This window comes from Xyrauchen texanus, chromosome 39 (genome assembly GCF_025860055.1).
Source record: "Xyrauchen texanus isolate HMW12.3.18 chromosome 39, RBS_HiC_50CHRs, whole genome shotgun sequence".
Classification (NCBI taxonomy): Eukaryota; Metazoa; Chordata; class Actinopteri; order Cypriniformes; family Catostomidae; genus Xyrauchen; species Xyrauchen texanus.
The window spans coordinates 22,964,412-22,990,119 of record NC_068314.1 but is presented as its reverse complement, the minus strand read 5'-3'; the positions used below and the strand labels follow the sequence as shown (position 1 = coordinate 22,990,119).

General features: G+C 39.1%; 1 protein-coding gene across 1 annotated transcript; it reads left to right on the top strand.

The window, feature by feature from the left end:
• Positions 1 to 1,756: 1,756 nt before the first annotated feature.
• On the top strand, positions 1,757 to 25,274 carry LOC127632487 (integrin beta-6-like). Its single transcript, XM_052111080.1, has 16 exons — positions 1,757 to 1,906; positions 2,201 to 2,280; positions 3,241 to 3,439; positions 3,734 to 3,980; positions 8,144 to 8,309; positions 8,441 to 8,602; positions 10,656 to 10,751; positions 11,153 to 11,242; positions 13,574 to 13,708; positions 14,152 to 14,411; positions 14,512 to 14,663; positions 16,306 to 16,528; positions 17,358 to 17,452; positions 19,609 to 19,725; positions 24,515 to 24,681; positions 24,924 to 25,274. The coding sequence occupies exons 1-16, from the start codon at positions 1,852 to 1,854 to the stop codon at positions 25,011 to 25,013; spliced, it is 2,334 nt and encodes a 777-aa protein (XP_051967040.1). The 5' UTR covers positions 1,757 to 1,851; the 3' UTR covers positions 25,014 to 25,274.
• Positions 25,275 to 25,708: the final 434 nt, after the last annotated feature.

Below are 25,708 nucleotides of genomic sequence, written 5' to 3'. Positions count from 1 at the left end.
CCCTATAGATAGACAAAGACAGATTTGATTTCAAAAGCTCACCCAATGCAAGTACAATGCAGAAAGCAATGCAGAAGATCTTGACTCAATTAACTCCCAAGAGATGTGTTTGTGACAGTCAGATATTTTAATTGTATTTCGATTAAAAGTGATTGTTGTCATTGATGGGAGCAAGCAGGTGTTTGATATCTATTGTAATACAGTATATTGATAAGGTTAACCTCTATGTTTGCTGGAGGCAATCCTACCTGGTATTGTTGCAATAGGCTGTATTTTATGTAAACATCATAGGCAACATTCGTAAAAAATATTGAAACATATAAGGCATGGCGGCCCTTCAGCATACCAGAGCATAAGGAAAAAAAACATTGGCTTACCGTTTATCAAGTGCCGAAAATGTGCTTGTTGCAGAACAATGTGGATAATGTGAATAAATGTAACAGTCACATAAAGTCATATTTGTAGTCTAAACTAATTCAGAATGTTGAATCCTTGTGACACCTGCGTTAAAATGAATGAAACCGGTGTCTTGATATCAGGGCCATAGCAAAGCATTCTGGTCGAGTCCAGGTCAGGTTGCAGACCTCTAATGGTGACTGAGGCTGTCATTCTGCCAAGCAGCTACTTTGGGTTTGGAACAACATGAGGGTGAATAAATAATGACAGAATTTTAGTATTTGAGTGAAATGTCTTTTTAAGCCACAAACAAAAATGTATGAATGCCATTAGAAACTAAAATATCAAACCAAATGGCATCTACCACTAAATTAAAGATGCTAGAACTTCTCTTGGATCTAACTTAAGTTTCAAAGTGATTTTGCAGTTATTCTTAACCAACGGTTCCCAGTGATCTTTAGTGGATATATGAAGTTAATTCCCCTCGAGTTCATAGTCCTAACAGACTATCCAAATGCATTACATGCACTTTTTGCTTTTATTTTATCATCTAAAACCTGAAACATGAAAGGTTTTGCTTGAAACATTAGCTTGTGCTGTCTTTTATTAAAATAAAATCACTTCGCTTGATATTTTGTTGTCTAATGCAATGGTATTCATAAATTTTATGTGTGGTTTACAGTGTGTGTCCCAATACTACTTAGGCATGCACTAGATTTATGCTTTGCACATTTCCCAGTTTTCGATGCAACAGTCACTTTCAATGTGGCATTATCCACCACATAACATTTTGTTTGCAGAAGTGAGACAGACTAACGTGTAGACAACTGTTCATTGACATCTTTAACACATGAAACTTTTGAATCATACGTCCAGGTCATAAAATAGAATAAGTCTGTAAAAAAAAAGTACATGTGATAACAGATAGCGAAACGCGAACAAAGATGGAAAAATATGGCGACAACTGAATGATGCCTATATTAGTGAGTAAACTGGTGAGTAACTTATTTTTCTATATCTATTCGATATATATATATATATATATATATATATATATATATATATATATATATATATATATATATATATATATATATATATATATCAGCCTATATTGCATATTAATTTGATAACTACATATGTAAATAATTATTCATAGAGTTCATAAAAGTTTATGTATTTGTTAATCAGAAATTCGTAAATAAAGTAGCTGCGATGAACTTTCCTGTCGCGTGAACATGAACTTTCATGCATTTTTTCTGTGAGACTGAGTTACCTGTTGTGTTCTCACCTGTACGGAAGTGCATATAAAGGTTGGGCAGGTAAGCGCACGCGCCGAATCTGTCTGTCCAGGTGCGATCAGTTCTTCTGCTCGCGATCCGTGATCGCATCCCGCGCTTGTGTGAGAATATGAACTTAATTTTTCTCTCCTGTGATCAGAAACCGTGAGGACTAATGGGGATTGTTTCACTCTGCCTTGTCTTTAACTTCTGGCTTAGCACTGTCGGAGGTAAGACTGAAAAAACCATTTACTGATCACATACATGCGTGCGTTTAACATTTTGCTATTAATTCCATCTTTATTCAGAATTATTAATAGCCTATTTATTACAAAGGATATACAGTAATTATTAAATGAAACTAAATATTCAAACAGGCTACCTTTCAGTTACTTGTCAGCGAGTGAAGAATATCAGCTGACTTTCACTGGTTTTGATGTAGCGTGAGAAACATTTGTTTCATTGTGAAAAGCGAACCACTTCCACTCACCGCATTCTGTTGTGTTGTGTTGTATTGTGTGCAGGGACGTGTTCTCAATTCAGCGCTCTCTCCTGTGACGAGTGTCTGCAGCTGGGGCCGAAGTGCGCCTGGTGCACACTACAGGTGAGACAGCTCTCCCATCATAATTCATTTGACTTTCAACGTAGAGACCAGAGTGTTCAGTATGTAAATCACAACGTGATTTTTTCTTAAATGAGTAGATGTTATTATTTACTCAACCTCTTTCCAAGCCCGTAAGACTTTGGTTTTGTCCTACGTGTGTTATTGTGTTCAAGGTACTCTGTTCCATACAACGAAATTGAACGGGGTATGTCGATCTACAAAATATAAAAACATAATAAAAAACACCATAAGTCCATTCTTTGTATATGTGGTAATGAAAACGAGGCTGTGAAGGATACTGTGGGCAACTCTTCAATGGGTTTTACTGTTGTTTAAATTTGGGTCTGCTCGTTGAGCTGACTAAACATTGAAAATAAAAAAAAATTCAATATAAAAATGTCAGAAAACAGGAGTTGTGAAAATTAGATGTGATCGAGGACCTTTATACACTGTATGCCATTTACATTCTGTAAGTCTAAATCTCAAAATAGCCTAGTTTTCATTCCGATCAATAATTAAATATGATGCTACTCTGAATAAGGTCTATTAGACCCTCACAGTAGCTCTCAAAACGTAGGCCTGCTCATTTTGCGTACTTTCAAATATGGCACGTAAAGACGCATCACACCAGGTTTTTACGCCAGTGAAATGAAATATAATTTGTGACAGATCGTCATTGGTGCCAAACCTGCCATAGCTTCTTATGTGTTCCAAGGAAGAAAGAAAAACATACTAATTTGAAATGACATGAGGTGATGAGTAAATTATCACAGGTCACACTTTACATTACAATTCATATTATTGTGCTATTACATTGGTAAGTACTGAGTACTACTGAACAACATGTGCTTATTATGCAGTTGTTTTGTGGAGCTGCCTGTAATGATTGTTATTTCTGTTGTTTTGTAAATGCACTGTAATGTAAAGTGTTACCAATATTTAAAATGATTGTTTATCCAGAACTTCACTGACTTTTTCTCAATCGATGAGAGATGCGACACACCGGAGACTCTTCTTCAGAAGGGATGCTTGGCCGAGTTTGTGGAGTTCCCCATCCAGAATGTCAAGGTGCTGAAGGCCCAAGGGTTAGGAAAGAGTGCTGGCCACATCAATGTTTCATACATAGCGCCACAGAAGATGCGCCTCCAGCTTAGACCAGGTAAAAGAAATGAGTGACACAGATTTGAAAATCAAGAAATGTCTCTCTAACCACAGCTGTTCCTCCACATGTGAGGTACTTCCCCTGTACGGTAAGATTAGAAACATGTAGTCATTTAGAGAGAGAAAAATTGACTACAGATGATCTACATAATGTCTACTAGTTATAGTGGGGGCTGATGATTGTTCTATTTTAGACATTGACCTGGAAAACATTTATACCACACTGGAATCTTAAAATGTGCAATTGGAACTTGTGTCATTTTGAGCTTTATTTGTCATTTGCCTTCTGCAGGAAGTCAGCTGAGCTTTCAGATTCAAGTGGAGCAACCACAGGACCATCCTGTGGACATTTATTATCTGATGGACCTGTCAGGCTCTATGGTTGATGATCTGAAAATGATCAAAGACTTGGGCTCAACTCTCTCAAAAGAGATGGCTAGTCTTACCAGCAAATTCAGACTAGGATTTGGCTCCTTTGTGGAGAAACCTGTCCTGCCTTACATCAAGATAACAGCTGAGGAACTTGCCAATCCCTGCAGGTGATTCTCACAAAACCATTTTAATCAGAGCCAGAGTGCACTGTAAAAAGTGGTAACCTGCAATAGTTACCATAAGGAGCTATTTCTACTTGACCTAACCTTTAAAAGCGTTGGTTTTGTTGGTGTAACCTAATGTATCCAGGTTAATTCAGGGATGTTAAATAATGTTTTTGAATTGAATAAAATGTAGATATTTCCACATTTAACAAAGTTCTTAGGATGGGGTGCAAGGAGGAAGCGGGAGATGGCGAAATTAAACTCAAACAGGTAATTTATTTTAACGCAAGATTTTCTTTTCAGCACTGCACTCTAACGAGTCTCTCTGGGCATGTGTCTCTCTCCTCACTGGCATCCGGCTCACTCTTAAAACTCATCTCCACTCTCACTGCAATGACAAACAGCTGTTAGAGACAATCATTTCCAGGTGATGATCCTTACTATTCTCATCTACTGATCTCGCTCTCCATTCACAAGCCAGTTCTCAACCATGCCCCCACCACCACATACCCCCATCATCCGACTCAGGCCAGGGAGCCATCTGGCCTGCCCAGTAACCCTCACCCCCACCCCATTTCTGGAGAGAAATTCCGCAATAGCCATCTGCCACCTAGTCTGTGGATCACCTCGAACTTCAAAGGCTGAAGAGCCAAATACCAACGGGTGATCCACGTTGGTATCCTTCATGTGATGGAGCCACTGGAGCAAGGCATGGTCCGAACAGAGTGTGAAATCCCGTCCCAGGAGGTAGTACTGAAGGGTGAGGGCCATCCACTTGATGGCTAGACACTCATTCACAACGGTTCTGTACCTCACCTCTCTCGAAGAAAGCTTCCGGCTGATGTACAGCACCGTACGCTCCTTCCCTTCCACCACCTGGGACAATACGGCTCCCAACCCCCTGTCCGACACATTGATCTGTACAACAATACGGAGAGAAAAATCCCCTGCTTTAAAGCCTGCCGGCATGGCTCTGACCACGGGACCAGGTCTGGGGCTCCCTTTTTAGTGAGATCGGTCAGCGGGCTGGTAATGTACAAATAATTAGGCACAAACCTCCTATAATAGCCAGCCAGCCCCAGGAACTGTCTCACCTCCTTTCTGGTCTTGGGTCTCAGACAGGCTGCAACCACTGCAGTCTTATCAATTTGGGGGTGCACCTGCCTTTGACCCAAGTGGAACCTCCACCTGTCCAATTGCGCACTTCTTGGGGTTTGCCATGAGTCCCACCCGTCGCAGTGACCTCAGAACTGCCCCCAGATGCTGCATATGCCGCTGCCAATCATTACTCTATATGATGATGTCATCCAGATAGGCAGCGGCATACTCAGACTGCGAATTGAGGACTCGGTCCATAAGGCGCTGAAACGTAGCCAGGTCCCCAAACAAACCGAACAAATGGGTAACAAATTGCTGGTAAGCCAAACGGTGTGGAGAAGGTCTCATTTGTGTTACATTGTGGACATTGGTGTTAGGGGGATCTGCCAATAAACCTTGGTTAAATCCAGTGTTGAATAAAAGTGTTGAATAAAAGCCAACACCAATGGGCTGGCCCAGTCACTGTGGGATTCTTCTATTACCCCCATATCGAGCATGGTCTTTAATTCTTCTTGAATCACTTTTTTTTGTGCTTGGGTAATCGGTAGGGACGACTCCATACTACTACCCCTAGAGTTGTTTTGATATGGTATTTTATGAGGTTTGTACGAGTGGGGTGAAAATTGTCTTTGCTGGGCCACATCCGTGATTTGCGAAGGTGACAGGCAGTCTCTGCAAGTGACTGGGATCCTGCGATTGGCTTTTAAGTTGACCTCTGGCCCAGGCACCTCCCTCTCCATTACCACCGTTGCCAAAGCCACAGGGAACACCTCCCTCCATAGTTTTAAGAGGTTGAGGTGGTAAATTTGCCGTGTTCTTCCCCGATCCATTTGTTTAACCTCATAATTGACTTCCCCGACTTACCGTGTGACCTCAAAGGGCCCTTGCCATTTTGCAAGTAATTTAAAGCTTGATGTGGGTAGCAATACAAGGACTTCAACTTCTTGTGTAAATTCCCGTAGCCGAGCTCCCCTGTTGAATTTGTTTTTGCTGTTTTGTCTTTACTGCTCCTCCCAATTTTCCTTTATGACATCTAAGAAACCACGAGGCTTACACCCATACAATAATTCAAATGAGGAGAACCTCGTGGAGGCTTGTGGGACCTCTCGAATTGCAAATAACTAACAAATAATTAATCTTATCTCCAAGCATCTTCGTGCACGAAATTACGAATCGTGTGTTTCAGGGTTTTATTAAACTGTTCGACCAAGCCGTCCGTTTGCGGGTTGTACATGCTTGTCTGATTTAATGCCCAATACTTGACCGCATTCTGTTGTGTTGTGTTGTTCCCTAGCCAGCGCATCACAAATCCCACACGAGACACTCTGTTACAGGACCCATCCGCACAAATTTCCCTTAATAAAGAATTGAATTGTCACAATCACTACAGGATAATCGTGGATATACCCATGCACACATTACCTTCACCTTGTAATTAGCACCCAAAGCCTCATCTTGAACCAGGCATTGATGGATGGAGGTTTGGCTGCAACCAAGTCCTGGTATGTACCCCCCTTAATACTCACGGGTATGAGGTACATCCCAGCTCGATTGAGGGCAGCCTGCAGCTCGTCGGGGATCCAAACCAATGTCCTCACCTCCAACATCATGCATTTCTTGGACCAATGCCCAGTGATGGAGGTGGGGACATTGGTTTGGTTCCCCGACGCGCCACAGGCCGCCCCCGATCGAGCTGGGACATACCTGTGAGTATTAAGGGTGGCTCCCCGCAGCTCCAACAGACTGGCCCAGGCTCCATGCCCATGTAAGCGGGTCCACCAACCTGGGAGTAAGAGCGGAGAGGGACAGGGGAAACCAGTAGGTTGTGCAGTCCCCAGAACCGGGGAGCCGGTTTGGGAGGGGTTACTCCCCATTTCTGGGGAGGATGAATAGGACGAGAGGAAGGGGAGGAGAGAGAATGAGGGGAAACAGGAGGAGGAGAAGGAAAAAAAATATATAGTCCTCTGCCTGCTGTATGGCCGTTTGGAGCAACGCCGGGCGGCGGCACTGGACCCACTCTGTCATCACTCTCAGAAGCCAGGCAATGAACTGCTGCAGTACCATAAGGTCGATCATAGCCCCGACGTCGCGTTGCTCAGACAGCGCTGGCAGGCGTCCCGGAGTTGTTGGGCGAAGGCAAATGGCTGGGCATGCTTGCCCAACGAGCATAAGCTTTGGCACTGTTGTTCTGGTGTTCGGCCGACACATTGCAGAATGCCTTTCTTCAGATCGGCATACACCAGTAGATGTAGCGGACTGCCCACCGGCTGCTTGGCCAACTGCATACCCCTGCTGTCTACTCAAAAAGCTCCAAGAAAGTCTCGGGATCATCCTGGGGCCCTATCTTGACCAAGGGAACATGGGGCAGATTGGTTGTAGCTCCTGCTCCGTGCGCAGCTTGAGGATGACTTGATGCTGCTACTGGTGGATGCTGGCGAGGTTCTTGAACATTTCCAGAGGTGAGGCCACCATGGCGGCATTCTTCCTCCTTCAACTTCCCAGGTTTCGGCACAAGTGTAACAAACTTCTTAGGATGGGGTGCAAGGAGGAAGTGGGAGATGGTGAAATTAAACTCAAACAGGTAATTTATTTTAACACAATATCAGCACAAAAGATTTTGCTTTTCAGCACTGCACTCTAACGAGTCTCTCTGGGCATGTGTCTCTCTCCTCACTGGCATCCAGCTCGCTCTAAAAACCCTTCTCCACTCTCACTGCAATGACAAACAGCTGTTAGAGACCATCATTGCCAGGTGATGATCCCTACTGTTCTCATCTCCTGATCTAGCTCTCCATTCACAAGCCGGCGCTCAACCACACCCCCACCACCACACCACAAGAAGCAATTTTTAGGTTAACATGTTTTTGAGTGTATCAACCTAACAAATAAGATGAAACATCAACAGGGGATATGTGTGAATTCATTTCAAGCACAACATGTGTATGACCAATTAGATCAATGAGAGACATCACATGATGTAACCTTCCATTTAGAAGTAAATGATGAGACCTGTTCGAACAGTTTTAAACAAGTGAGTGATATCTTTTTGTCGCTTTTCTCATTTGCAGGAGTGTTGATTTTGAATGTCTGCCCACATTTGGATACAGACATCTGCTTTCATTAACCAGCAGTACAGACAAATTTAATGAGATAATCTCAAAACAGCGAGTGTCAGCCAACATTGACGTGCCAGAGGGTGGTTTTGATGCCATCATGCAGGCAGCAGTGTGTGGGGTGAGTCCGTTTCCACAGACTCCCTTATAAACCTAAGTGTCAACGTGCAACTGGGTTCTTGCTTTTATGGAGGGATGCCATTTAGTATTTTCTTAAGTTCCAACTTTCTGGAAATGTCTCTCCCACCTCAGGACAGAATTGGTTGGCGGAACGATTCCATGAAGTTGCTGGTATTCGTGAGCGATGCAGACTCCCATTTTGGGATGGACAGCAAAATGTCTGGCATTGTTGTTCCTAATGATGGGGAGTGTCACCTGGACAGCAATAATGAGTATTCCATGACTGCCCACTTGGTAAGGTGAAGTCTGCAGCTTCAGATCCTGCGTTATCAGGAAATTTGGACCACTTATATATTCTGGGTTAAGTACAACTAAAAGCTCTTTCTGCTGTCCAAAATAAAACGCAAAATAATTTTTAACTTCAAAGGAAAAAATTTGATTACAATAATTCACTTATGATGGAAGCCTATAGTGGAAATTGACTGGAGGGTTTGAAGCGGAAATGTGAAGCCCTTTTATGAATTTTCAGTTCTCCATATGGAGGGAAAATGTAAAATTATTTTGTGTAGTAAAGATGCTGTCTAAGGAATTTCAGACCAGAAACACTTTGCACAAAGATGCAAAGGCAGATGTGAATGCTTGACCAACACATTGCAAGCTTTGTACGTATTTTAACATGCGCTCTTGCATTGCTGTTTAACAAACCCCAGTACTTGCTGTGGGGTGACTAACCTCAATACTCAAGATGGGCATTATAGTTACCTTCGAATGGCTTTCCATAAACACATTTTTCCATAAACAACTTTAAAGGAATAGTTAACCCAAAAACAACAACTCTTTCATTATTGTTGTTCCAAACACAATTTATAATTTAATGAATGTCCCGTTGGCTGAATTCAATACAATGGCAGTACATGCTAGAGTTGTGGTACCTGATTTTGGACTCGAGTCTGAGTCACAAGTTCTATTTTAATGGACTTGGACTTGTCACGGATTTGGATGAATTTTTACTCAGACTTGAATCGGACTAGAGCCTTTAGTACTTGGGATTGGGAGTCCATGACATTTGTGATACAAGGAAAAATATAAATAAGTAACAAAACAGAAATGAATGAGCACATCTCTGTCTGCACGCAGCTTTATTAGCCCCGTAGATGTAGCCAGAGTTGCTTTACTGTGTTTAAGCAAACACACATACGCACTTTCACAGGCACACTCATCAGTCAACCAATACACTTGAATGTTACTGCAGAGACGTCTGTATAACATCGATTACCGAGGTGGCTGGCACGACGAAAAACATTAAGATGGGTATATATCCAGTGTAATAGAAACTAAACAAGGCAGTTTCACACGACACAGGATGTTGCATGTGCCATTTGTGCAGCCATGACGGTGCATGCATTGCAGTTTTGTCGTTGTTAAAAACTTAAAATCAAGAACTTCATTGAGCCAAGTCACCCACATCATGTCTCTCACAGTTTACTAAAAATAGCATATCTAAATGCAAATACATAAAAATAGTATTAATATTGGATATTAAGTCTTTTGAGGCATAGTGTATCTACACATGTTGGCTTCTGTTGTCTCTTGTGGTCCAAGCAGTGTTGTCAGCTTGATCTGGCCCATAATAGCTTGATGAATTAACTCTGTAACTTTTTAAATAGTCTGGGGAAAAAAGTGATATTGCTAAAGCAGACAGCAACTCTAAACAGATAAACAGCACCTATTTATTATTTATTGTCTATTTTCAAAGCATTGACAAGCTGCTTAACATGCATTTTTTTACAGCATTTGTCAACTTTTCACAACATTCAACCATGCACAATAAAATATTAGGATATTTTGGGCAGTGAAATGTTTTGTTTATAATTGAATTATAGACTCAAAATTATTATTCTCCATGTTTTTGTGGTCAAAGAAGAGCTCAACGAAATTTTCTTTTTTTGGTATTTAAATTGATTGATTGCAGACCAATGCAGCTGCCACTCAAGCAAATATAAATCTTCTGCGGCAGCTGCTGCGAGATGCACACTGATGCATCAGGGTCATTGCATCAGGTGTTTAAATACTTTATTAATGGTTTGATTTAAAAATGCAGTGCCTACTTGATTTTCATTATCAACTGCGGTCTGACTCCTTTCAGAACGCAATGACGCATGAAATCATTCGCATACAGTACAGTATGTTTCTGACCCAAGTTGTATTTAACCCAAAATATTACTTTAAAACCATAATACAATACAGTAGCTAAGAATAAGAGTTATTATTTGTCTAATATCATCAAAGCATAAGGAAATTGATTAATGAATGTAATTTATCATCTTTGTTTGTCTCCTGTAAATAGGAGTATCCAACATTAGGGCAGCTCATAGAGAAGCTGGTTGAAAACAATATCCTCCTCATATTTGCTGTGACTGAAAACCAGAGACAGAACTATGAGGTGATAAAAGACTCCTATAGGGACTTTCTCATGTTTATTCATTATAAAGCACAATGAGGCAAACAAAACGACATGTGTATTTTTGTGTTTGTGGAATCCTGAGAGCACTTCTGCAGGAATATCCATCAGTGTGTGGATGGATTAACTTCTAATTCTAGTTCACCCTACAACATGTTCAAACACAGTTTTTATGACATCACCCAGACCAAACTCTCATGTTAGAAATATTTGTTGTATGTTTTTTTCTGAGTTTTCTTTTTCTTTGTTCCTCCCTCCCTCCCTCTCTCCCTTTCTCCCTCCCTCCCTCCCTTTCTTATTATCTATTTCCCACATCTCAAATTCTGTGACAACTGTCCAAAAGTATTTAGTTGATGTTTAACTGCTTTTTGCATTTCTAACAGAATTATGCAAGTCTGATTCCTGGAGCTACTGTGGGGGTGTTGGAGACGGATTCAAGGAACATTCTGGAACTTATCATGACTGCATATAAGGTACAGAAATGTAACATATTTGTGTTTATGCAAGTGAGTGTTTAAATGTATAAATAGGCATGGTAATAGTCTATGTCTTTCGTCATTTAGAAAACAGCAGAAATCAATAGATTTTTGAAGAAGGTGCATAAATCACTCAATGTTTTAGTGTGAGAGAAAGATCATGGTGACCTGAATCATAACTGTTCCCAATTTCCCCTCCCTTTACCTCCCTCTGCTCGTTTTCTTATGGATCTTCGTGTTCACAGAGCATGTCTGCACTTGTTCTTGGCTGTTGTTTGATCTCTTCTTCGCCTGTTTCTCCTGCCCCCACTCTCTCTCTCTCCTTTTCCTCTGCTTACACTCTAATCATTGTCTACATTAAAAACCGAAACTACCTGGGCGCTGCATGTCAAACCTTACCGGACATAGGTGTATTACTGTGGTGTATCATCTGTTAAAACCCCAGTAAATGGGAGTTTGAGAGAATAATAGGCCATGTGAATTTAAGTGAACAGTCTAAAATGTTCTGGACGCGTTAACACCTGAAGCGCTTGTATTGCTGACTTAGCATATGAGTAACCCTCTGTAAAAGGCATATCAGGTACTCCAGGTAATACCACAGGCTGGCACTATTAAAGTCTTGATTCGGATTGGTTGACTTCCAAGAGTGTTAATTAATTTTCTATAAATACACAACTATGAGGTAGTTCTAGGTTTGTTGGCTTCATTAAGCCCAAAGAATGCTTCTTTTTTTATTTCAATATGCTTTTTCAACCGAACGTTTAGCCTTTTTGAAGTTTACGCCATTTGACCATTTGCCCATACACAAATTAAGATGTCTTTACATTTACTTTGTTTTCTTGCACTACTTTATGAAAGCATTGGCCCACCTTGTGGACCCACTAATTACTGCAAAAATTGTATAATCTGTTTTAAATACAGGCCTATTGCATAACACATTTTTTTTAAGGAAGAATACATAGAAGTGCAGAAGAAGCACACAGAAGAATTTCTGTTACTGCATTTTTGTGATTTTTAACTGAGGGATGAATCAAAATGATTTTATGTGGCAATCAGCACCACAGATGCTGTTGATAGAGCTTGTTTTGGAACGGTGGTTATGCAATCGATTAAAGGAATGTTCATAAGTGCACTTTAGGGTGCATTTTATTGCCAAACACCTGAAGAATGTCTTCAGAAAAAAACACACATTAGTGAAAACCTTAGTAAAAGTGGAATAATTGACTCCCAGTTATCCAATTACTGACCATGTTAAGCACACCTGGCCGCTTCACATAATTTTTTTATAAATTCAACTGTCGGTCACCAAATATTGTCTTTGTTTAACACCACTCAATATAAAGACAAGTAATCCATATCCTTGTATCTTTCCATCAGCTTTGTATTGGCTTGACAGGTTAAATAAAAATAACAGATGCATCATAAAGCTTAAAGGGATAGTTTACCCAAAAATGAAAGTTCTCTCATTTACTCACCAACCAGTAGGTGTCTGTATGTGACATTCCTGATGGTGGCTGATGTGATTTTCAGTAAAAAAACAAAACAAAAGGACTTATATATTGATCTGTTTCTATATATATTCAACACTTTCCCGGACTTTCAGTTTCATCATACCACTGTGGTGGAATGACCTTCCCAACTCAATCCGGAAAGCTAACTCACTCTGTATCTTCAAAAAAACAGCTAAAAACACATCTTTTCCAAAAGCACTTAACCAGTCACTAAAAAAAAAAAAATATTTACATTTCTTGTTGCACTTAAATCTGTTTTGTATGCTATTCTGATGATAGTGAAACTTTGTAGTATGGCACTTTTCGTACCACTGTCTCCTTAAGATGATTCGCTTATGTTTTCCTCTTTTGTAAGTTGCTTTGGATAAAAGCATATGCCAAATGAATAAATGTAAATGTAAATGTTTCTCATGCACACCTATCATAACACTTCAGAAGATTTAACCTCTGGAGTCATATGGATTACTTTTATGCTGCCTTTATGTCCTTTTTGGACATTCTGAGTTCTGGTTACCATTCACAACAGTGGAGTGGTGGTGGCGTAGTGGCCTAAAGCACATACATTTTAATCAGAAGGTTGCTGATTCAATCCCCACAGCCACCACCAATGTGTCCTTGAGCAATGCACTTTACTTCAAGTTGCAAATGTAAATGTAAGGAAGTCATACACATCTGGAATGGCATGAGGGTGAGTAATTGATGAGAGAATTGTATTTTTGGGTGATCTATCCCATACAGGTGTACATGAAGTAAAGTTTTCATGGGCAGCCACAGTATAGTACGGATTTACTATATGTATGTGGTGTTTGATTGGCAGGAACTGAGATCAGAGATTGATCTAGAGGTTCTGGGTGACACAGAGGGTCTGCAGATTTCCTTCACAGCACTCTGTCAGGACGGGACCATCCTCCCCAGGCATAAAAACTGCTCCAATGTCAAAGCTGGTGATGTGGTCTGTTCTTCTTTTTACTTACAGTACCACTTCCACAGTAGAACTAAAGCAGATGCATGATCTCTAACCCTTATTTTATTAAATAACAAATATGCTTAAGTGTGATATAGTATAATACCACGAATCTACTATAGTTTTACACATATTACACATTTAGAAAGGTCTTTGCTTGGAATGCAAGATTACTGGCACACAAACAGTTATCTTATTGTATTGTTGTGTACATAAGAGCGTTATTTATTTAAGCAGCTCAAACAGCTTGACAGCTAGAAACAAACCTGGCTGAGCAAGTTGGACATGTTTTTTGCTCAACTTGTGGGAAAGATGTGTTGTTTTTCCGAATTAGGTTTTGCTGTGGAAATTACTTTCATGGTATACATTTTACCAAAGAAAACTAGGTTTTCCCACAGAAATGAAAACGAAGGTGATCTCTTTTCACTCAGGTATCCTTTAACGTTACAGTCGAGTTAAGCGGCTGCCTTGCCGGTCCACAGCGGTTTTCTTTGCGGCCGGTGGGCTTCCAAGATGCCCTGGAGATTGAGCTGGAGTCTCAGTGTGTGTGTGACTGCCATCAAATCCCCGAACCAAACAGCACTCACTGCAGCCATGGAGCGCTTGTGTGTGGAGCCTGTGTGTGTAATCCAGGTTTTGTGGGGCCGAAGTGTGAGTGCACAGAGGACCAAGAACAAATCAGTGACTGCAGGTGAGAAACGGAGAACAAGTAGGTGACATTGAATGACTAAGCTTTAGAATGACTATGAGATCTGCTAAGATATTTTAACATAAGTCTGTGTGCGTGGCAGAGCACATGAAGGTGCTGAGATGTGCAGTGGCCAGGGCGAGTGTTTCTGTGGACAGTGTGTGTGTCACCCGTCCAGTTTTGGACATGTGTATGGACCGAACTGTGAGTGCAACGACTTTTCGTGCCTCAGATTCAGAGGACAGCTTTGTGGAGGTCAGTACCCCAGGGTCAGAAATTAGCCATGGCATGGGGCAAAGATGAAAATACCCCCATAGTGAATTCTGTTGCTTTATCTAACATTTGAACAACTACTATTATTAGAGTCTCCTATGATGGTAGACATTAGAGAGTAATTTAACATGGGAACTGGTCAATTGATTAAATATTTATCTTGTGAATTATATAGCTACTTTTGTATGTATTGTTTCTTTTTGTATGTGATGATTATTATATTTTTTAACACCAATAATTGTCCATATTATTAATGTATTTCAATTAGTTGATTCAGTTTAAGTATTTAACATACATTGACAACACGTTGTGTTTTCATATGGTAAAAATAAATACAAAATACACTGATATATGTAAAAAATTATTTCTAGGGGGCAAATATTGGCTCTTTATTTAAAAGTAAATTTCTGACAGTGGTACCTACCTTAACTCTGTCAGGAAAACAAAAGAAAGAGAGAGAAAGATTGGAGTAGATGTAAAGAAAGCACTGACACATTGGGAGGGATATTCGATCTTCTCTGGCACTGTGGAATTTTAATGAAAGAATAACACACTGATAATTACCAGAACAGTTGCTGAACTCAGGAGCATATGGGGGAGGGGTATAACGTGGGCCATCCTGTGTTTACATATTTACAAATTAATGTGGGTGTGTTGCTGTTTTTATCTATGTTTTGCTACTTATATATAAATTAAATATTTGTGTTCCTCTTTATATATATATATATATATATATATATATATATATATATATATATATATATATATATATATATATATATATATATATATATGTGTGTGTGTGTATATATATATATATGTGTATATATATATATATATATATATATATATATATATATATATATATACATGTGTGTGTGTGTGTGTGTGTATATATATATATATATGGGTAGTTGACACATAACACATCCAATCCTAAGCAGGGGGCAGTCAGCGCTGCTCCAGTTGTACCAGCAATGCACAGCTGAACATGCAACAAACCGATACCTCTTTCAAGACAGTTGGAAGGAACAGAGTGCAGGGTCTTAAGACACATTTCAAACACATGTCGATGTCGTGACACGGCATCCTAAAAAAGCCAGCGTTTATGCAGAAGACACTGAAAAACAGTGAAACCCATGTAGATGAATGAAAAACAGTGCATGCGGCATGCATAAATGTTTCCAGTGAAAATTTCTATATCTACTTAGGACAGAATGACAGACTCGGTTGCAAAGTTGATCGCTGTGGACTGTAGGCGAGTCTTCAATGATAAGGAAATATTAATGATTTGTAAATAAAATAAACAATTTATTGACTATGCTTTACTCGTCTGTCACAGTAATATAATGTCTTTGAATTATCTGAATTATTATATTTTCATTTTTATTTCTATTATTATTTAATAATTATAGGAGGGGGGATTTTTTTGTGCAAATATTGATATGCAATTAATACAGTTAAATAAATGGCACATCGATGTCAATTTAATTCGATCAAAGATTTTAATAGAGTGAATAGATTGACTTATGTACTGTCCGTTATTGTTCATTACATTGTCCTGAGCCAATGAACAACCTATAAATCTCCTTGATGTGTGTTTATATTTTTAATTGTGTGTTAGGTCACGGGGAATGTGACTGTGGGGAGTGTGTGTGTCACACCGGTTGGATGGGGGAGTTTTGTAACTGTAGCACCAGCAGCAACTCATGCATGTCTGTGGATGGATCCATCTGCAGTGGACGGGGCAAATGTGTCTGTGGAAAGTGTGAGTGTACCGTTCCCGGAGCCTCGGGAGAACGCTGTGAAAGGTGCACTACCTGTGGAGATGTGTGTAGTTTACCCAGGTAAAGACATGCTCAAACACACATATCAGTCACGAGTCAGTTTTTTTCAAACCTGTTCACAAATTAGCGCTTCATTAGCAAAAGAGAATTGTTCATTAGGGAATTGTTCTGAATAAATATATATATATATATATTTTATTGTTATCCAGTGATCACAAACAACTGGACTTGTCATGGAAAAGTCCTGGAAATTCAATTGCTTGAGAGAGAAAATTACAAACTTCACCTTTAATAAAAAAGTGATTTAAAGAAACGATTTTCTTTCACTTTTACAATGAACTCAGTTTCCACTGTCAATTCTAAAATAGTTATAGTAAATAAGCAACATAATCCAAAGAAAATGTTTTATGTTATGTAACCTAATAAAGGCTAACAGGAAGTTGTTAGTTCATTAGGGCATTCCTTCGTTTGACCATTGATATTGAAACCACAGCACTTTGTCTTCACCTTACTAGGAATTTCCTCTATTGTATTTCTCATGACTATGTGTTTGTGCGTGTGTGGGTGGGTGGGCGGCGTGTGTTTACGAGTCTTCCTCTTGTCCGTTCACTTCCAGAGGGCATATATGAGCACCAGAAGGCATGTGGCTGATCTGCAGTATCGCCTTCCCTTTTGTCTAAAGGTCCTGTCACCCTGTTGGTTATTTGACTCTGTGATAGAGAGATATAGATAGAATGAGACAGAAAAAAGAGACGTTTCAGCTCTGGGAAAAACACTCCATGTTACCCCACAAAGAACACAATACTGAGCTTTCTCTAGAGATGAAGTCACTGAAGGGTTGAAAGATTTGTTAGTTTGTGCTTATACAAAGTATGTGTGTGTCCCACAGGTCTTGTGTGGAGTGTTACCTCAAAGCTAAGGATCTATCAGATGAGTGTTCCTTAAAATGTAACTCTCTTCATGCTACTGTCAGCAATTCCACAGGTCAGAGTACACATTTTTTTTTAATCTCTGCAGCTTTAGTTTATGAGTGGTCACATGGTCAAACGGGTTAGTTATAGTAAAGCACAACAAAGCACAGCTTACGTAAACGTTCATCATGCAAATATTTAGTTTAGTTAATTATGAAGGTTTATGCCTTATTTGAGCAACCTAGTCTCATATAATGAACATTAGTATAACAACATTTTTGCAGTTACTTTTACCTGATGAATTCTACATTTCGCCACAGTTTCCTGGTGAAATTAACATTAGAGGCACTACAAAAACTGTGTATTTTAGTCACTTCCACACAAATCATGACTACAATGGCTGATTATGACTTTTAAAACATATTTTTCACACTATTACTCACCCACTAATACATTTACACACTTATTCCAATTTGATTAGCTTCCGCTGAAGCTCTCCTTGGACTTAGAAGTAAACAGTTGAGACCGGTTAAGCACAGAAGCTGACACGTGAGACGACGGTGTCATAGATGCGACACGAGATGATGTGGTTGCTTCAGAAAATGTACTTTTCATTTCTCATTTTGTTTTTGGACACTATCGTTTAGGTTCAGACTTTGGTTAAAGGTCAAGGGTTGCGTCTAACTCTCATTTGATTTTAGATCAGTATTGGTTCGGTTTAGGTTAAAGTTTTAGGTTAGGGAGTTACGTTTTACTCATAAAACCTCCATCTAACCTTCACCTTAAAAACTTTGACTGATTACAATACCATTTCACTCGCCCCCTGCTTGACATTTCACTGGGAAACTGCAGCCAAACATGTAATAAGGCATGTCATTTTGTTTTGCAAAAATGTTGCTCAGGTCACATAATATTCATGAGACTAGGTTGTATTTGAGGTATAAATGATGTGCTGAAGAATGTTCATGCAGCTGTTTTCCATAAAAATAAAACAAATGGTAACCAGGGGCCACAAGCTCAAAAAGGTAAAAAAAGAGACACAGTTACAAGACATACAAACTTGATCTAATGTGTCTTGACATGCCAGGTTTGAATATATGTATGTGCAAATAAGAACTAAGAGATATGGAAGAGATCTTTCAGTGAATTACAATGTAAATTTATGTCCGTTTCTTACACAAAATTAACAAATGGTTTCAGAAGACTTGGACTATGGTGCTGAAGTCATATGGACTATTTTATTGGTATTTTGATGGTGTTTTTTTTTTTTTGTTGTCCTTTTTGGAGCTTGATAGCCTCTGGTCAATATATGTTTTCATTGTATGGAAAAAAGAGGGGAGTGAATAATCTACTAAATGTCTCCTTTTGTGTTCCACGGAAGAAAGTCATACTGGTTTGCAATGACATGATGATGAATAAATAATGACAGAATTTTAATTTATGGGTGAATTATTCCTTTAATATCCCCAAAACATTTGATCTACCATTATGAATTCCTAACTAATATTGTGCTTATTAATAAGACTGTTTTATGTGTACTTGTTTCCGTTTTATGAACTTTCAACAAATTTATTTCACACACACACACACACACACACACACACACACACACACACACACACACACACACACACACACACACACACACATATATAGCAACCATCCTTTAGATCGGCCCTTTTGACACTGGACAAAGGAAAACATGCCACTTAGCTTGTTCTGTGAAGAGCCTATTGTTAGGGCCAATTGGTTTCAAGACCCTCAAGTGTCTGCACGTTTTGGAGGCTGTCTTTATATGGTCTCTGACCAGCAGACAATGCAAAGACACAAAACACTGACTGTCTTTAATAAAGACATGAGTTAGACAAAGAGAAGAACCGAGACCACAGAGAAGTTTTGTGTTGGGAAATATATGACATGATGTACATAAGGCTTTGAGTATTATTTGTTGAATATTTGAGCGATGAAGGACTGTAATTGAGAATTGTGGTGGATGATAGCATACGGAGGTTACAGAAAAGGCAGAAAAGGCTTTTACATAGTTATCTTCGGATTCAAAGATCTCAGCTATTTATACTGGGAGATATAGTAACATAATCAGACTCTAAATTTGGGACACTGAAAAATCACCACAATAAAGATCTGTGTTTGCTAAAAATACTTTTTCAAACAGTGGTGTCAGTGTACACACGCACACTCACATACTTAAGCTCTGAACTGTTTTGTCAGACTTTGAGGAGAGCCGGGCGGCACTGTGCACATTGCAGAGTGAGGATAGCTGCCTGCTGTCTTTCAGCCTGGTGGACAGCGATCATGGCAGCACCATCTACAACCCCAAAATTTATGGTGAGCAATTTTATGTTAGAATTTATGTGAATGTATAAGGGAAAGTGTGTATTTTACGTTCTGTGACTGGTCACCATTTCTCTGAAGTTTTTCATAATTTTTAAACACTTATTTCCCTTCAACTGTTCATTTTAAATGAAGTGTAATAAATACATTTTTGAATACAGGCCGTTCAAATATTCCACGTAGTCTCTCGATTACATCATAATTCTCATAAACATAATTAATTCTCAATTGCAAAATGAAAATAATAAGCAAAATGCTGTTCAAAATTATTTTAGATGAGGTATAACATCACACCTCAAGTATTTCATGTCAGCTACCCTTGAACTGCAGTTGCATTTTTATGGTTGACATAAAGTCTATAACAGGGGCGATTCTAGGATTTTCATTTTAGGGGGGCTCAGCCCCCAAAGAGGGTATTAAAAAAATATTGTTTGACTTTTAGGGTAGGGTTGTATACTACTAACCTTATTGCAATCCACTATTCCATTGTATTCCCTGTATTTCATATATGGGAGTAGGAGTACTGACTGAGCCATATACAACACTGTAAAAAAATTTAAAATTTAGATGTGACCAGTCACTAGAAAATTTTGAGTTGGGAATGTAGATTTTTTTTTACAATGAAGACTTCCTGATTCATTATTCACTGTACAAACACACGCACACATGTTTCCAGTACAAACACAACATTTTACTGTTTGCATTTCTATGCTCACATACAAACCTTAGATACTGAATTTTTCTGACAAAATAAAATAAAATTTTAACCAGAAAATAACATAAAAGTCATAAACTTTGACTATCCATTTCAGCAATATAAACAACACAGGTATGAGGCTGGACAATGGATTAAGAGGGGGCTGTGGTTAACTATCAGAAGGAATGAAAAACAAGCTGAAAATGAAGCAGCCTGTGAGAAGCAGGGACAAAGTTTTTGCAGCCCAGTTACTGGTCTTTCATTGGGAGCATCAACCTGTGTCTTCTCTCCTTAAGAGTAGCAAACCTGTTGATTATTTTATCATGGTCCAATTGCTCAACGACATCTTTCTCGATGGCCATAACTGCCAGTTGATGGAGCCTGCTCTGACCCATTGTTCTCCTTAGCCAGTTGCGGAGACGACGAAGAGCACTGAAAGACCTCTCGCACGAACAGCTGCTAACAGGTACAGTGAGGGCAACCTGGATGACAGATTTCAGTGACGGAAACATTTCAGAATCCAGCAGGTTATAAAGTGAAACCATGTCCTGTGGAGCTGCACCAGCTTGCTTTTTACGTGTCAAAAAGTGCCTTGCTACCATGACTTCCTCTGTCTTCAAATCAATGTTGTAGTGGTGTGCTAGTTCTTCTAAATGTGGCTCAGACAGGAAGTTTTCAGACACTGGACTACATGCTTGAATACCTTGAAGCAATGTGGCATTTACAGCAGAAAAACGGTTCTCCAGTTCAGTTATCATTCTATCCAGACATGGATATAGTAACTTTGTTTTGACTTGTTCGGCATCTGTGCTGATTCTCCTATGTGCACCATAAGTTGTTTCAACAACAAAATCCTCCATCCTTTTTTTCTTCTGTCTCTGGCCAGAAAGTTGCTCCTCAACTACAATGTGATTATCTTCACACACTGCCTTTGCTCTAGCATATATTTCTGCAGCAGTGGGATCACTGCGTTTCTGCTTTAAGGAGTCACACACAGCATCTTTGTATGCAACTGCTTGGGGAAGGTCAATGGTCTCTTTTTGGAGATATTTGTTCAAGCCTGCCACTACAGATAGGAGATCCTTGAAAAGAATCAACAAATACACAAATGAGAATTTGCAGATTTTTGTTTTCAACCCCACTGCAGTAGCTGTATTGATGGCAGAGAGGCAATCAATGATGGCAGGCAAATTTTCAAGCACAGCATTCACTGAGTGAAGCTGGCACGCCCACCGTGTGTTGGACAGCTGCACCAGTTCACATGGTTGCAATCCCAATTTTGTTTTTGCTTCTTTAAACTTGTGGTGGCTGACCAGGGAAACACTGAAAAATGAATACAGACTTTCCAGCAGACTAAAGAACTCTGCGGCCTCAGAAATCCCTCTGCAGGTGTGGCACAAGACGAGATTCAACTCATGGGCATAACAGTGAACATATATAGCCTCAGGGTGCCTCTCCCTGAAGAGACTGAACACCTCCAGCTGCTCCACTCATAACTGCTGCTCCATCGTATGTCTGAGCAACACACTTCAATTGAGCAATTCCTTCTTCTAGGTAATTTTCTCTCTAATGCTTCTGTTATTGACTTTGCGTCGAAACTTCTCAGCTCTGTCAGGGACAGGAATCTCTCTTTAACTGTTCCCTCAGTGACATACCTCACACAAATTGCTAGCTGTTCAGTGTGTCCATCTCTGGCCTCGTCTGCCATAATGGTAAACATTTTTGACTCATGCATTTCTTTGATCAAAGTTGCTGTCACCTCTTTTGAGCAGCACTCTATCATTTCATTCTGACTGACGGGGAGAGGTAGGTGCTGTTTGATGGAGGTGTGTAATGCTGCAAGAAAGGATCAAACTTCTGCAAAAGCCCCATGCATTCCAAGAAGTTGCCCTTATTATGACTTTCTGCTGTTTCATCATGACCCCTTAATGGTAGCCCTTGCTTCCCCAACATGCAGGTCACAGCCGCAACACGTCGCATATACTCCCTTCTTTGTCTAATTTCATCAGCATTTGCTGCTTCAATCTGCTGTATAACATTTCCCTGTAATGCACTAGCCTTGTAACTTTTCCAGGAGACAATACAATCCTTGTGTGACTGAGTCCCCTCATGTTTGTGAAATGCGTTGAGTGCCTTTTTCCAGTTTTTGTATCCACTTCTCACAAATACATCATGCTTCAAGTTTTTACCAAAGACACGGCAAGCAAAGCAGTAGGCAGAATCTGTCTTCTGTGAGTACTCAAGCCAAGCAAAAGTTTGAAACCAGTTTGGCTGGAATGATCTTTTTTGTAAGCCAAAGTTCTCCTGGGGATAAGTGTGTAATGTTGCCTGTTTTGGACCTGTGTCCTTTTCGCCTAAGTCAAACTGATCTAAAGGTGCAGCTGCTGTATGTGCTTCATCTGACATTTCTTTCTCTGTATGTCTGTCCTCTCTCTCCTGACTCATGTCTTCCTCTTCTTCATGCTCTCTCTGTCCCTGTACTGTGACAATCACGTACAAATACGAGTTTGGTAACTAAAGAAATCTTTGGTAACTATAGAAATCTTAACTTCATTTGTATTTATTAACTGACCAGACACGTTATCCAAACCAACTCTGTTCACTTTCTCACCTGGATCATGACCTTGCCCTTTCTCTGTTGTGCCTTCTTCAATCTCCTCTGCCTCCACTTCATTCTCTTTTTGCACTGACTTTTCTGAGAAACCAAAACATTTATTTCAGTTCAGTTGACTGAAAGACAATTAATAATTTCTTGTTGAGTGTCAATAATGTCAGGACATTCATGTTTATCCTTTGACGATACCACTGCTTTTTCTTATGAAATGTACATGGAAATTGGCAGACAATTAAAACAACATTAGGGTTCAATGACTGCAATGAGTCTTGGGAACACAGTGGTATTGTGTGTGAGAGGCTGTCTACGTTCTTCTCACCTGACTGTTGCTCATTTGCAGATCTACTCCTGCACGACAAGAAAAATTGTCGTATATCCATTTACAATGAAATATAAATTATAATTTTTTAGCTTTTTAGCCTTTATAATCAACAATACAGTTGGTTTTAAATCAAGTTACCCCTGAAAATTTTGTTCATTTCAAATCATTTAACTAACCAGCTAATATTCATTAAGAATATAGACAAAACGTGTATTAATGTAATTGTCTATTGGCAATATGTTTAATCTGTTCTATATTTATTTCTATTTATTAAAAATAACAACATGAATTATCAATTTGCCACTTCTATAAATCAATGACTTAAAAAATCACAAATCCCTTTACTCTACTCTTACTCTAATATATGTATCATGATACACTCCTGATTCATTATTACTTAATACAAAACTATATTTAATAATACAAAACAAAATAACTCCATATGATGTTTCTCTCTCTGTGCCATTTAGTGCTTTCAGACAATGATGTGTGTCTTTAATCATTTCTGTGCATGGCTGCATTGTAATGTAATGTCGAAATACACAATAATATGTTTTAAGTAAAAAAATAAAATTAAAATAAATCATGATCGTTTTCTAAAAGTATGATTTCATGGGTGTTAATCGCTTCATTTTTGTTGGAAGAAAAACAACTATCACACTGTAATAAGGGCTGAAGGAAGGTGGTGAACGCAGCGATTGGTATTGGATGTATGAGAAACCGAACCGCCCTGTATTGCTCCAAAAACATTATGTAAACTGCAATGCATTTATGACAAAGAACTGCACCGATGCAGATGTCATATCATAGCAATCTATCAATAAATGCGCACACACACACACCTTGAACTCTCTGACGTTCAGCTCTGCTCTGCACCCCTGCGGATTGAAAAGCCGCTGAATCCATGCAGACTCAGATAAGGGGAGGAGCCGAAACTTGACGCAGCTTTCCGCCGTTTCAAATGAGTTTTTAAAGGGGACTGATATTAATTAATCAAAAAATTGTTAGGGGGGCTGGGCAGAAATTTAGGGGGGCTGAAGCCCCCCTAAAAAGGGCCTAGTGACGCCCCTGAGTCTATAAGATGACATTGTATTTACATAAATACTTAAAATTGTATGTATGTGTGTTTGTGTGTGCAATTGTCTTTCAGACTGTCCCAAGCCTCCAAACGCACCACTGATCGCTCTGGGTGTGTGCATGTCTGTCCTAATCATTGGCATTGTGCTCTTGGTGATTTGGAAGTTTCTTGTTTCTGTCCATGACAGGAAAGAGGTTGCCAAGTTTGAGTCAGAAAAGGCGAGAGCAAAATGGCAATCGGTATGATGTTGTTTGAGGCTGTTTGTTTATAAGTTTTTATTGTAAGTTGTAAGTGGATGTTTCTGGTTAATTATAAAGTTTGTTACATTATTCCATCCTTGAAAATTTTAAGAAAATATGCTGGCTAATATGTTTCATAGTGATATGTTTTTACTAGTTTTCCATTCACTTTAATATGTCTTTAACACCCTTTTTTAAATTCCTTAGACTAATTGTTTGCTTTGACCCCCTTTTTCCCCCAGGGCACAAATCCTCTTTTCAGGAGCTCGACATCAACATTTAAAAATGTGACTTACAAAAGTGCAGGGCAGCAGAAAGTTGATGTTTCTTAGGACTACTGACCAAAAGTTAAAAACACAGAACACAAATTTCTTTTTACCAAGAGCTATTACTGTTTTGTTTTTATTTTAATTTAATTTGTTGTACTGTATAAGTGAGACATTGTGTGTATTTGTTTGCGTTTCCATAGCGGGGACATCCGGGAGGATCCTTAATTGGGAAAATGAATCGTACATTATAGACATTATAATTAGCTTCATATATATATATATATATATATATATATATATATATATATATATATATATACAGTTGAAGTCAGAACTTTACATGCACCTTAGCTAAATACATATAAACTCCATTTTTCACAATTTCTGACATATAATTAATTGAAATATTCCCTGTCAGTTAGGTTTATTTTACATCACTACTTTATTTTAAGAATGTAAAATGTCAGAATAATAGTAGAGATAATAATTTATTTCAGCTTTTATTTCTTTCATCAAATTCCAGTGGGTCAGAAGTTTACATACACTTTGTTAGTATTTGGTAGCATTGCCTTTAAATTGTTTAACTTTGGGTCAAACATTTTGGGTAGCCTTCCACAAGCTTCTCACAATAAGTTGCTGTAATTTTGTCCCATTCCTCCATACAGAACTGGTGTAACAGAGACAGGTTTGTAGGACTCCTTGCTCGCACATGCTTTTTCAGTTCTGCATACAAATTTGCTATCATATTGAGATCAGGG

Excerpts from the sequence above, each read along its gene's own strand:
- LOC127632487 (XM_052111080.1), top strand. The coding sequence starts at position 1,852 with ATGGGGATTGTTTCACTCTGCCTTGTCTTTAACTTCTGGCTTAGCACT. Across the intron at positions 8,310-8,440 it reads TGCAGGCAGCAGTGTGTGGG|GACAGAATTGGTTGGCGGAA; the intron begins GTGAGTCCGTTT and ends CTCCCACCTCAG. Across the intron at positions 8,603-10,655 it reads ATTCCATGACTGCCCACTTG|GAGTATCCAACATTAGGGCA; the intron begins GTAAGGTGAAGT and ends TCCTGTAAATAG.